Here is a 13,650-nt window from a genome sequence, read left to right on the forward strand (position 1 = left end):
TCCCAGGGTCCTTAGCTTAAAACCAAATAAGGAGCTGTGGGAGGGAAAAAACTGATGAAACAGTTTGAGGGCACTATGGTGTTGAACGCTCAGCTGTAGTCAATGAATAGCGTTCTCACATAGGTGTTCCTTTTGTCCAGGTGGGAAAGGGCAGTGTGGAGTACAATAGAGATTGCATCATCTGTGGATCTGTTGGGGCGATATGCAAATTGTAGTGGGTTGAGGGTTTCTGGGATAATGGTGTTGTGAGCCATGACCAGCCTTTCAAAGCACTTCATGCCTACAGACTTGAGTGCCACTGGTCGATAGTCATTTAGGCAGGTTACCTTAGTGTTCTTGGGCACCGGGACTATGGTGGTCTGCTTGAAACATGTTGGTATAACAAACTCAGTCAGGGACTAGTTGAAAATGTCAGTGAAGACACTTGCCAGTTGGTCAGCGCATGTTCGGTAATCCGCCTGGCCCTGCGAACGTTGACCTGTTTAAAGGTCTTACTCACATCGGCTGCGGAGAGCGTGATCACACATACGATTCAATCTTAGTCCTGAATTGACGCTTTGCCTGTTTGATGTTTCGTTGGAGGGCATAGGGGAATTTTTTATAAACTTCCGGGTTAGAGTCCCGCTCCCTGAAAGCGGCAGCTCTACCCTTTAGCTCAGTGCGGATGTTGCCTGTAATCCATGGCTTCTGGTTGGGGTATGTACGTTCAGTCACTGTGGGGACGATGTCATCGATGCACTTATTGATGATGCCAGTGACTGATGTGGTGTACTCCTCAATGCCATCGGAAGAATCCCGGAACATATTCCAGTCTGTGCTAGCAAAACAGTCCTGTAGCTTAGCATGTGCGTCATCTGACCGCTTCTTTGACTGAGTCACTAGTGCTTCCTGCTTTAGTTTTTGCATGTAAGCATGAATCAGGAGAATAGAATTATGGTCAGATTTGCCAAAGGGCGAGGGAGAGCTTTGTACGCGTGTCTGTGTGTGGAGTAAAGGTGGTCTAGTGTTTTTTTCCTCTGTTTGCACATGTACCATGCTGGTAGAAATTAGGTAAAATGGATTTAAGTTTCCCTGCATGGAAGTCCTCGGCCACTAGGAGCGCCGCCTCTGGATATAAAGGTGAAATATATATATATATTTTTTTTTTAAATAAACAATGTGCCATTGGAACACAGGAGTGATGGTTGCTGATAATGGGCCTCTGTACGCCTATGTAGATATTCCATTAAAACATCTGCCGTTTTTCAGCTACAATAGTCATTTACAACATATTTCTGATCAATTTGATGTTATTTTAATGGACAAAAAAATTGTTTTTCTTTCAAAAACAAGGACATTTCTAAGTGACCCCAAACTTTTGTGTGTGTGTATATATATTTAAAAATATATATTTTATACTTTTATTTATACAGGGGATCAACTCAGACCAACGTCTCATTTGCAGTAGAGCCCTGTTTTCAATGCAAATTTAAAAAAAATACATATGCACAAATACAGACACATTAAGACATGTACATTAAGACATATAGACATTAAGAACAATCACAATTAACAATTTAAAGATTAGAGATACATTTTTGCATTGCCCATGGGGCACCATAACATCCATTCTAAGAGCTTTTTGTAAATTGTTCCACTTCTAAGGTGCAGCATAGCTTGACAACTGTGAGAAGCATTGGAGTCAACATGGGACAGAATCCCTGTGGAACGCATTCGACACCTTGTATAGTCCATACTCTGACGAATTGAGGCTGTTATGAGGGCAAAACGGAGTGTAACTCCATATTAGGAACGTGTTCCTAATGTGTTGTACACAGTGTATATAGTCATAACAATATTATCAACATTGTTTTGTCATAAACAAATAATCTCCTCACCCCAAGGTAGAAGGAGCGCATTTTCATTTCACCGATAGAATCAGGAAGTTTTGACTTTCTGTCTATTCATCTGCTCATAGTGTACCACAAGATCTCGCAGTCATAGCGAATGCACAACGGGCCCGAGAAGGAAGCAATGCCCCACACGGAGCTGTTTATTTCAGAGGCTGGAAAAAAATTCTTTATATATACACAAAACATTAGGAACACCTTTGCACCCTCTTTTTCCACAGAACAGGGATGTTGACTCCAATGCTTCCCACAGTTGTGTCAAGTTGGCTGGATGTCTTTTGAGTAGAGGTCGACCGATTAATCGGCATGGCGGATTAACTAGGGCCAATTTCAAGTTTTCATAACAATCGGTAATCTGCATTTTTGGACGCCGATTATGGCCGATTACTTTGCAATCCACGAGGAGACTGCGTGGCAGGCTGACCACCTGTTACGTGAGTGCAGCAAGGAGCCAAGGTAAGTTGCTAGCTAGCATCAAATAAAATGTATTTATATAGCCCTTCGTACATCAGCTGATATCTCAAAGTGCTGTACAGAAACCCAGCCTAAAACCCCAAACAGTAAGACAAGCCAGGTGTAGAAGCACGGGTGGCTAGGAAAAATCTCCCTAAAGTCCAAAACCGAGGAAGAAACCTAGAGAGGAACCAGGCTATGAGGGGTGGCCAGTCCTCTCTGGCTGTGCCGGTGGAGATTATAACAGAACATGGCCAACATGTTCAAATGTTCATAAATGACCAGCATGGTCAAATAATAATAATCACAGTAGTTGTCGAGGGTGCAGCAAGTCAGCACCTCAGGAGTAAATGTCAGTTGGCTTTTCATAGCCGATCTTTAGAGTATCTCTACCGCTCCTGCGGTCTCTAGAGAGTTGAAAACAGCAGGTCTGGGACAGGTAGCACGTCCGGTGAACAGGTCAGGGTTCCATAGCAGCAGGCAGAACAGTTGAAACTGGAGCAGCAGCACGGCCAGGTGGGACTGGGCGACAGCAAGGAGTCATCATGCCAGGTAGTCCTGAGCATGGTCCTAGGCTCAGGTTCTCCGAGAGAGAGAAAGAAAGACAGAATTAGAGAGAGCATACTTAAATTCACACAGGACACCGGATAAGACAGGAGAAGTACTCCAGATATAACAAACTGACCCTAGCCCCCCGACACATAAACTACTGCAGCATAAATACTGGAGGCTGAGACAGGAGGGGTCAGGAGACACTGGCCCCATCCGATGATACCCCGGACAGGGCCAAACAGGAAGGATATAACCCCACCCACTTTGCCAAAGCACAGCCCCACACCACTAGAGGGATATTTTCACCCACCAACTTACCATCCTGAGACAAGGCCGAGTATAGCCCACAAGAATCTCCGCCACGGCACAACCCAAGGGGGGCGCCAACCCAGAGAGGAGATCACGTCAGTGACTCAACCCACTCAAGTGACGCACCCCTCCTAGGGACGGCATGAAAGAGCACCAGTAAGCCAGTGACTCAGCCCCTGTAATAGGGTTAGAGGCAGAGAATCCCAGTGGAGAGAGGGGAACCGCCAGGCAGAGACAGCAAGGGCGGTTCGTTTCTCCAGAGCCTTTCCGTCACCTTCACACTCCTGGGCCAGACTACACTCAATCATATGACCACTGAAGAGATGAGTCTTCAGTAAAACTTAAAAGTTGAGACCGAGTCTGCGTCTCTCACATGGGTAGGCAGACCATTCCATAAAAATTGAGCTCTATAGGAGAAAGCCCTGCCTCCAGCTGTTTGCTTAGAAATTCTAGGACAATTAGGAGGCCTGCGTCTTGTGACCGTAGCGTACGTGTAGGTATGTACGGCTGGACCAAATCGGAAAGATAGGTAGGAGCAAGCCCATGTAATGCTTTGTAGGTTAGCAGTAAAACCTTGAAATCAGCCCTTGCCTTAACAGGAAGCCAGTGTAGTGAGACTAGCACTGAGTAATATGATCAAATGTTTTGGTTCTAGTCAGGATTCTAGCAGCCGTATTTAGCACTAACTGAAGTTTATTTAGTGCTTTATCCGGGAGCCGGAAAGTAGAGCATTGCAGTAGTCTAACCTAGAAGTAACAAAAGCATGGATACATTTTTCTGCATCATTTTTGGACAGAAAGTTTCAGATCTTTGCAATGTTACGTAGATGGAAAAAGCTGTCCTTGAAACAGTCTTGATATGTTCGTCAAAAGAGAGATCAGGGTCCAGAGTAACGCCGAGGTCCTTCACAGTTTTATTTGAGACGACTTTACAAACCATCAAGATTAATTGTCATATTCAACAGAAGATCTCTTTGTTTCTTGGGACCAAGAACAAGCATCTCTGTTTTGTCCGAGTTTAAAAGTAGAACGTTTTCAGCCATCCACTTCCTTGTGTCTGAAACACAGGCTTCTAGCGAGGGCATTTTGGGGCTTCACCATGTTTCATTGAAATGTACAGCTGTGTGTCATCCGCATAGCAGTGAAAGTTAACATTATGTTTTCAAATGACATCCCCAAGAGGTAAAATATATAGTGAAAACAATAGTGGTCCTAAAACGCAACCTTGAGGAACACCGAAATTTACAGTTGATTTGTCAGAGGACAAACCATTCACAGAGACAAACTGATATCTTTCCAACAGATAAGATCTAAACCAGGCCAGAACTTGTCCGTGTAGACCAATTTGAGTTTCCAATCTTTCCAAAAGAATGTGGTGATCGATGGTATCAAAGGCAGCACTAAGGTCTAGGAGCACGAGGACAGATGCAGAGCCTCGGTCTGACGCCATTAAAAGGTAATTTACCACCTTCACAAGTGCAGTCTCAGTGCTATGATAGGGTCTAAAACCAGACGGAAGCCTTTCGTATACATTGTTTGTCTTCAGGAAGGCAGTGAGTTGCTGCGCAACAGCTTTTTCAAAAAAGATTGAGAGGAATGGAGATTCGATATAGGCCGATAGTTTTTTATATTTTCTGGGTCAAGGTTTGGCTTTTTCAAGAGAGGCTTTATTACTGSCACTTTTAGTGAGTTTGGTACACATCCGGTGGATAGAGAGCCGTTTATTATGTTCAACATAGGAGGGCCAAGCACAGGAAGCAGCTCTTTCAGTAGTTTAGTTGGAATAGGGTCCAGTATGCAGCTTGAAGGTTTAGAGGCCATGATTATTTTCATCATTGTGTCAAGAGATATAGTACTAAAACACTTGAGTGTCTCTCTTGATCCTAGGTCCTGGCAGAGTTGTACAGACTCAGGACAGCTGAGCTTTGGAGGAATACGCAGATTTAAAGAGGAGTCCGTAATTTGCTTTCTAATGATCATGATCTTTCCCTCAAAGAAGTTCATGAATGTATTACTGCTGAAGTGAAAGCCATCCTCACTTGGGGAATGCTGCTTTTTAGTTAGCTTTGCGACAGTATCAAAAAGACATTTCGGATTAAACTTATCTTATAAAAAACAATCAATCTTCACATAATCACTAGTTAATTACACATGGTTTATGATATTGCTAGTTTAACTAGCTTGTCCTGTGTTGCATATAATCGGTGCCYGTTAATTTATCATCGAATCACAACCTACTTCGCCAAACAGGTGATGATTTAACAAAAGCGCATTGGCGGAAAAAAATTTAAACAGAAAAGTGGTGCGTGCATATGTATTCACCCCCTTTGCTATGAAGCCCCTAAATAAGATCTTCAGAAGTCACATAATTAGTTAGATTGCACAAATGTGGACTTTATTTAAGTGACATGATCGCAGTATATATACACCTGTTCTGAAAGGCCCCAGAGTCTGTAACACCACTAAGCAAGTGGCACCACCATGCAAGTGGCACCATGAAGACCAAGGAGCTCACCAAACAGGTCAAGGACAAAGTTGTGGAGAAGTACAGATCAGGGTTGGGTTATTTATTTTTTAACGAAACTTTGAACATCCCACGGAGCACCATTTAAATCCATTATTAAAAAATGGAAAGAATATGGCACCTCAACAAACCTGCCAAGAGAGGGCTGCCCACCAAAACTCGGGGACCAGGCAAGTAGGGCATTAATCAGAGAGGCAACAAAGAGACCAAAGATAACCCTGAAGGAGCTGCAAAGCTCCACAGCGGAGATTGGAGTATCTGTCCGTAGGACCACTTTAAGCCGTACACTCCACAGAGCTGGGCTTTACGGAAGAGTGGCCAGAAAAAAGGCATTGCTTAAGAAAAAAATAAGCAAACACGTTTGGTGTTTGCCATAAGGCGTGTGGGAGACTCCCCAAACATATGGAAGAAGGTACTCTGGTCAGATGAAACAAAAATGTAGCTTTTTGGCCATCAAGGTAAACGCTATGTCTGGCGCAAACCCAACACCTCTCATCACCCCGAGAACACCATCCCCACAGTGAAGCATGGTGGTGGCAGCATCATGTTGTGGGGATGTTTTTCATCGGCTGGGACTGGGAAACTGGTCAGAATTGAAGGAATGATGGATGGCTTTAAATACAGGGAAATTCTTGAGGGAAACCTGTTTCAGTCTATGAGATTTGAGACTGGGACGGAGGTTCACCTTCCAGCAGAACAATGACCCTGAGCATACTGCTGAAGCAACACTCGAGTGGTTTAAGGGAAAACATTTAAATGTCTTGGAATGGCCTAGTCTAAGCCCAGACATGAATCCAATAGAGAATCTGTGGTATGACCTAAAGATTGCTGTACACCAGCGGAACCCATCCTACTTGTAGGAGCTGGAGCAGTTTTGCCTTGAAGAATGGCCAAAAATCCCGGTGGCTAGATGTGCCAGACTTATAGAGGCATACCCCCAATAGACTTGCAGCTGTAATCGCTGCAAAAGGTGGCACTACAAAGTATTGACTTTGGGGATGGTGAATAGTTATGCACACAAGTTTTCAGTTTTTTTGTCTTATTTCTTTGTTTGTTTCACAAGAAAAAATATTTTGCATCTTCAAAGTGATAGGCATGCTGTGTAAATCAAATGATACAAACCCCCCAAAAATCTATTTTAATTCCACGTTGTAAGAAAACAAAATAGGAAAAATGCCAAGGTGGTGAATACTTTCGCAAGACACTGTAGCAGATAGGAACATCGCTGAAAGACGTCTAATGGCTCTATTGAACAAGGACAACCATATCTGCACACACGCAAATGTGTAGTGTGGTCAGTATAACATAGGCCTCGTGAAATGCCATAAAGCAGGACTACTTTCATTTTCTGATCTCGTCCACCCCATCAATACACCGTATTGGTGTCGTCGGGTGTATCGTTCGGTGCACAAAACCCAGACTCGCTGCCTTTGTGGTCAATTATGTGTAAAACACATCTCACTGACTTAGAAGTTCTTCGGACAAGATCAAAACAAACCCAGAGTATATGTTCATGAAATTTACCTTTTAAGCTCTCCCTTGAAAATATCACTAAGCTTTCTTTGCTTTTTCGGTTTCTTGATTTTGGAATCGTTACGGACACCCTCGATCGACTAATGATTGAAATCTACCTCATCTCTCCTGCCAGGTGGACGGTTTCTGTCTGCCTTGGGAGATCCCGTGTGGGGGCAACTGGGGCTGCTWCMCGGAGCAGCAGCKCTGTGACGGTTACTGGCACTGCCCCAATGGCCGCGACGAGGTCAACTGCAGCATCTGCCAGGAGGATGAGTTCCCCTGCTCCAGGAACGGTGCCTGCTACCCACGCTCGGACCGCTGCAACTACCAGAACCGCTGCCCCAACGGCTCGGATGAGAAGAACTGCTTCTTCTGCCAGCCGGGCAACTTCCATTGCAAGAACAACCGCTGTGTGTTCGAGAGCTGGGTATGCGATGCGCAGGACGACTGCGGCGACGGGAGCGACGAGGAGAGTTGTCCGGTCATCGTGCCCACACGGGTCATCACGGCGGCAGTTATAGGAAGTCTTATTTGTGGCCTGCTGCTGGTTATCGCCCTGGGCTGCACCTGCAAACTCTACTCCCTCCGGATGTTTGAGCGCAGGTAATAAACTTAGACCCCATGCTATTACCCTTGTTATTAAACAATTATACAATCCCACATAAGTCATAAGACTGTTTCTGTCTGTGTGGTTTGCTATGACAGCTTTAGTATGTCTCACACATACTTTGAGAGATGATTGGTAATCCAGACTAGTCCTTAGGCCTTTATAAATGCTTTCTTTGGATTCATGTAGCTAGTTAGCTCTCTAATTTCTGTCTTTGATCTTCATCAAAAAAGACACTGAAATAACTTTGAAATGCCATTTCTCGAGTTCCTCTAACTGATCTGGTGTGTGTGTGAGTTTACTCCAGTCCTTTGAGTCCCTCTAACTGGTTGTGTTTCCCCAGGTCATTTGAGACCCAGCTGTCCAGGGTTGAGGCTGAGCTCCTGAGGAGGGAGGCTCCCCCATCGTATGGCCAGCTAATCTCCCAGGGCCTTATACCCCCGGTGGAGGACTTCCCTGTCTGCTCTGGCAACCAGGCAAGTCTACATCTAGATCACACTGCCCTCTCTTGTTCTCCTCAGAAGATGTTATCCTCTTATCCATGCATGACTTGCGCTTAATTCTCTGTTAAGAGTGCACATTTCAAGTAAGGCCATGAATGCCTATCTTTGACATAGGATTCTTGACACCAAGGATCAACTGTGTAATATCTAACAACCGGACCTCTGTAACAAAAGAGATGTTGAAGAAGTTAAACTGTGATTCATTGTGAGGAAGTTATTTTTAACTTCCTTCTGAAGCACTGTGAATGAGTTACTCAGTGACTGTGATTGTATAGTTAAACACTAACTGCTTCATGGGGACCATTATGGACTTTTACAGTTGAATAGTAAGGTTTATACAGTGCATTTGGAAAATATTCAGACTTGAAATCATTGGCCACTTTAATAAATGGAACACTAGTCACTTTAATGTTTACATGTCTTGCATTACTCATCTCATATGTATATACTGTATTCTATACTATCTATTGCATCTTAGCCTATGCCGCTCTGTCATTGCTCATTCATATATTTTTATATTCTTATTCCATTCCTTCACTTAGATTTGTATTAGGTAATTGTTGTGGAATTGTTAGATATTACTTGTTAGATATTGCTGCACTGTCGGAGCTAGAAGCACAAGCATTTCGCTACACTCTCAATAACATCTGCTAACTATGTGTATGTAACTAATTTGATTTTGATTGGAGAACCCTTCTCTTTTTCCACATTTAGTTACTTTACAGCCTTATTCTAAAAATGTATTAAATGTTTTCCTCATCAATCTACCCCCAAATGACTAAGTGAAAACAGGTTTTTAGAAATGTTTGCAAATCTATTTAAAAAACAAAGCACATACCTTACGTAAATAAGTATTCAGACCCTTTGCTATGAGACTTAAAATTGAGCTCAGGTGCATCCTATTTTCGTTGATCATCCTTGATGTTTCTACAGCTTGATTGGAGTCCACCTGTGGTAAATTCAATTTATTGGACATGATTTGGAAAGGCACACACCTGTCTATATAAGGTCCCACAGTTGACATTGCATGTCAGAGCAAAAACCAAGCCATGAGGTCGAAGGAATTTTCCGCAGAGCGCCGAGACAGGATTGTGTCGAGGCACAGATCTGGGGAAGGGTACCAAAACATTTCTGCAGCATTGAACACAGTGGCCTCCATCAATCCTAAATGGAAGAAGTTTGGAACCACCAAGATTCACCTTCCAACAGGACAACGACCCTAAGCACACAACCAAGACAACACAGAGTGGCTTCGGGACAAGTTTCTCAATGTCCTTGAGTCGCCCAAACTTGAACCCGATCTAACATCTCTGGAGACACCTAAAAATAACTGGCAGCGACGCTCCCCATCCAATCTGACAGAGTTTAAGAGACTCTGCAGATGAGATTGGCAGAAACTTGTGACGCGATACCCAAAAAAACTCTGCTGTAATCAGTGGCAAAGGTACTTCAACAAAGTACTGAGTAAAGGGTCTGAATACTCTTGTAAACGTGATATTTCAGTTCTTTATTAGGAAAATATTTGCACAAAAAAAAAAAAAATTGCTTCGTTGTTATGGGGTATTATATGTAGATTGATGAGGGGGGGAAACTATTTCATTTTAGAATAAGGCTGTAACAAAGTGGGAAAAGTCAAGGGGTCTGAATACTTTCCGAATGCACTGTATAGTAAGTTTTTTTTGAGCTTGTACACATTCACAGCTGAAAGCTGAATTACAGTATATAGACCAAAAGAAAAGTAAGATTTTTGGCGAAAATTAAGAGTTGATTAAAGTAGTTCGGAACTGCACCGCTTGCTCCTATACCCTCCTTTTTCTTAATCTCCAGTAGTTTCCACAACTAAGTAAAATGTCTTCCACAGATCTGACTTCCCCTTTCCCTCCTGAGCAACCTGTAAATATTCACCCGTTTCTCAAGTATATTTTTCACGTCGTTCACATCCACGTCGCTGTCATGTTTTTACGATGTTCGGAATTTGTTATAACCAATTTATTGATGTGATTATGGGCCATAGGTCAGGCCCTGTTGGTCACATGCATGCAATGTTTCACTTAAAGAGAGCAAGGGTTGAGGGAATAGAGAATGTTTTTCCTAAACAAATGAGGGATTTCGGTAAAATAGCTTTTCAGTTAGAGAAACATGTAAGAAACAAAATGGCTGAAATTATGTTGTAGCTTCAAAACGGACAGTGCGATAAACACTTGCTGTGTAACATTCACACAGGATTATTTTTTTTCAACACAGCATGGCCATCGGGCTCCCTCTTGAGTCATTTGTGTGTCCTTAATTATTTAAACAAACAGTGCGCTTTAAAATTTCAATCAATTGGTCGAAAGAACAGTCAACCAATATTTTTATTTTTTGTCGGGGTCAGCCCTTGAGGAGTATGATGTTTATTGTCATCTGTAATAGGCTGGGTTACTGTAAAGAACTTTGTCACAACTGATGATTTTTAAAAGGGCTTTATTATTTGATTGATTGATGATACTAAAAGTTTTGCTGTTCTCTCTGTGTGTGTGTGTGGTTCAGGTGTCTGTGTTGGAGAGCCTGAGGTTGGCGGTTCGCTCCCAGCTGGGTTTCACCTCCATCCGCCTGCCCACCTCCGGTCGCCACAGCAACATCTGGCGACGCCTCTTCAACTTCACACGCTCACGGCGCTCTGGATCGCTGGCCCTGGTGTCTGCTGACGACGAGGATCAGAACACCAGCAGCGGTAACGGCGGTAGTTCGGTCCGCGAGCCCGAAAGGACTGGACCCCACCGGGGTCTGCTGCCCCTCGATTCGGACGACACGGATACGGAGAACGAGCGCCGGGACGTCCCCGGGGCCATGGGGGGCCTTGTAGCCCCCCTCCCCGCAAAGACCCCTCCAGCATCCGCAGTGGAGGCCATCATCTCGGTGTCGACGAGCTCCACCACCCCAGCCCCTCTGCCCAGCAGCAGGAACAGCCACCGGGCCAGGCACAGGGCCAGCCCAGGAGTGGTGGAGACCCACACCATGGACACCCCAGGGGGAGATGCAGCAGAGCCTCAGTGTGCTTTGGTCGGGAGGAGCCAGCTGAGCAGTGCTCTGAACCGGGTCGCCCGCACCCTGCGCTGGGTACGTTTCTCCCTGGGCCGCTCCGGAGACTCCTCAGGTGGGGCGACCCACAACCACAGCCCTCTTAGGCACCTAGAGCATGGAGCAGGGACCAGGGAGGACGAAGACGACGTGGAGCTCCTCATCCCCTTGTCGGATGCTGCCTCGGACACGGACTCCACCAGCGAGACCTCCAGGCTCCTCAACCTGGAGGTAGTCCCGGATCAGGCTGCCCGCCACTTATCATCCCCAGCCGCCCTCTGGTCAGGCTGGGTATCCCTGGCCCTGGACGGGCCCTGTGAACACTGTAGCATAGTTCACACTGCACATATCCCAGACGCCTGTCTGGAGGCCACAGGCAAGACGGAGACCAATAGTGATGACGAGTTACTGCTGCTCTGCTAATAGTTCTGACCTAAAGGAAGTTACGGTATGACTCAACTGACTGTCAACATGGACCTTCCCTGTCAAAGCTTGCCATTTCTTTTCTCTGGAAGAACAGGGGTTCCCGAAGGGGAGACAATGTCATTTTTATTCCCTTTTTTAAGATGTTTAAGTCAAGTCTGTTTTTGAAAAGCCTGTAGTTCGTACTGTATTTGTCTTCTTTCTGTATTCATCAGATGGCACGATTTCGCCCACCCTCTTCCAGTTCGACTTTTCCCTCGGGAGTTCCAACTCAGCCTGGGGACTGGGAAGGAGCACCATCAGAGTTTATGCCAGCGGTAACAGCGGCTCGAACTACTCAACCTTAACTTTGTCTAGGAAAAGTTGAATGGCCTCCACACAATGCAGCCACAGCAGCTGCCATTCTGTTCTTCTTCTCACTAATTTGGCATTAAGCAGAATAAATAAGATGCCTTTTTATGTTTAAGAATAATCTTACGAGAGACAACTATAGAGTACAGATGAGTAAAGACGAAATTAAGATCTAGAGCCTGTGAAAAGATGGATGAGATTTAAAGATGTCTGTCAGATTTATTTAATGTCAGTTCCTTCTCCTTCAGCATAGGGAATCTGAGGGTGAGGGCTCTGAGTATCTGTGGCTTATCATGTGATGGTATGTTTATTTCAGTTCAGTGGGAGGCAGTGGAGCTCCTTTCCTATTGAAAGGTACTGATGTGTTCTCAACGCGTGATCATGGCAAGAGCATTTTATTTATGAAAAGGAAAAGTTAATTGCAAATAACCTCTTTCTAAAAACAAAACATTGTAAAATGCTACAGATGTTTGTTGTATTTATTGTATTGGTAACCTCAATGTTTTGGTACTGAGAATACTTGTGACTGTATATTTATTTTAATTCCACTAGCTGTTACTTGAGAAGATGCATGTAGGCCATCATTGTAAATAAGAATTTGTTCTTAACTGACTTGCCTAGTTCAATAAAAAAAATTATGTAAAAAATTGCTATTTTTTGTAAAAGTGATATGGTGTTGGGGAAAAAAGTATAAAAACATAACTGTTAACTGCATGAAGAAAATGTAAAGCATTCATCCTGCTAACTTGCTTGTTTCTTCTTTGGGATATGAGGTGAAATGTATAATGCTCAAAGTCAACAAAAAATTGTGGTTAAACAATTCAGGATTTATTTTTGCACCTGTAGCGCTATGCCAGAATAAAACTATTATTATAAGGGCCATCAACAGTACCTAGTAATGCTGTATACTACTAGAAAGCTCAAATCTTCAGCTTTCAGATGATTTTTATTTATTTGTATTCACTTTTCACATTTTGAAAGTGAAAATATGATTTCATATGCTACGAACAACCTATTYGTGAAAATTGGTGAATAAGGCATGGCTTATTTTTATATAATCTACATATATTTACAATCAACTTTACAAATGACATCCTTACTGTAATAATTCATCATCTAACTAGTTTGTAGGGAAAGGTATCTTTTCTTTTCAGGGGCACTGATTGCATTTGTTCTTGTCTTCCTTACCTCCTGAACCACACAGTTGGCTAATGACTAAACAAATTGTTTAGTCAAAATCTACAATTTTTTTTCCATTTAATTAGATATATAACCATGTGTTTTTCATAGATGGGACTAGTTGAGGAAGGTTCTTAGCTTTCCAACACTGTGCTGCATATGCGGGTGTGACGTATCCTTCTGCCACAAATTGACTGACAGTTCGACCAGCGAATTAAAAGTTTAGGCGGAACATCTCAGCCTCCGATGGCTGTAGATACAGTGCATTCGGAAAGTATTCCGACCC

At 43.7% G+C, this 13,650-nt stretch overlaps 1 protein-coding gene across 1 annotated transcript in view; it reads left to right on the forward strand.

Moving 5' to 3' along the window:
* The window catches only part of LOC111977691 (low-density lipoprotein receptor-related protein 12-like), a 49,902-nt gene extending 38,068 nt beyond the window's left edge, over positions 1-11,834 (forward strand). Inside the window, exons 7-9 of the mRNA XM_024007239.1 lie at positions 7,375-7,844; positions 8,192-8,324; positions 10,881-11,834. Of these exons, the coding sequence (XP_023863007.1) occupies positions 7,375-7,844; positions 8,192-8,324; positions 10,881-11,834 (1,557 nt within the window). The remainder of the gene's footprint in view (positions 1-7,374; positions 7,845-8,191; positions 8,325-10,880) is intronic.
* The last annotated feature ends 1,816 nt before the right edge of the window (positions 11,835-13,650 follow it).

The sequence above is a fragment of the Salvelinus sp. IW2-2015 genome, linkage group LG18, assembly GCF_002910315.2.
Source record: "Salvelinus sp. IW2-2015 linkage group LG18, ASM291031v2, whole genome shotgun sequence".
Lineage (NCBI taxonomy): Eukaryota > Metazoa > Chordata > Actinopteri > Salmoniformes > Salmonidae > Salvelinus > Salvelinus sp. IW2-2015.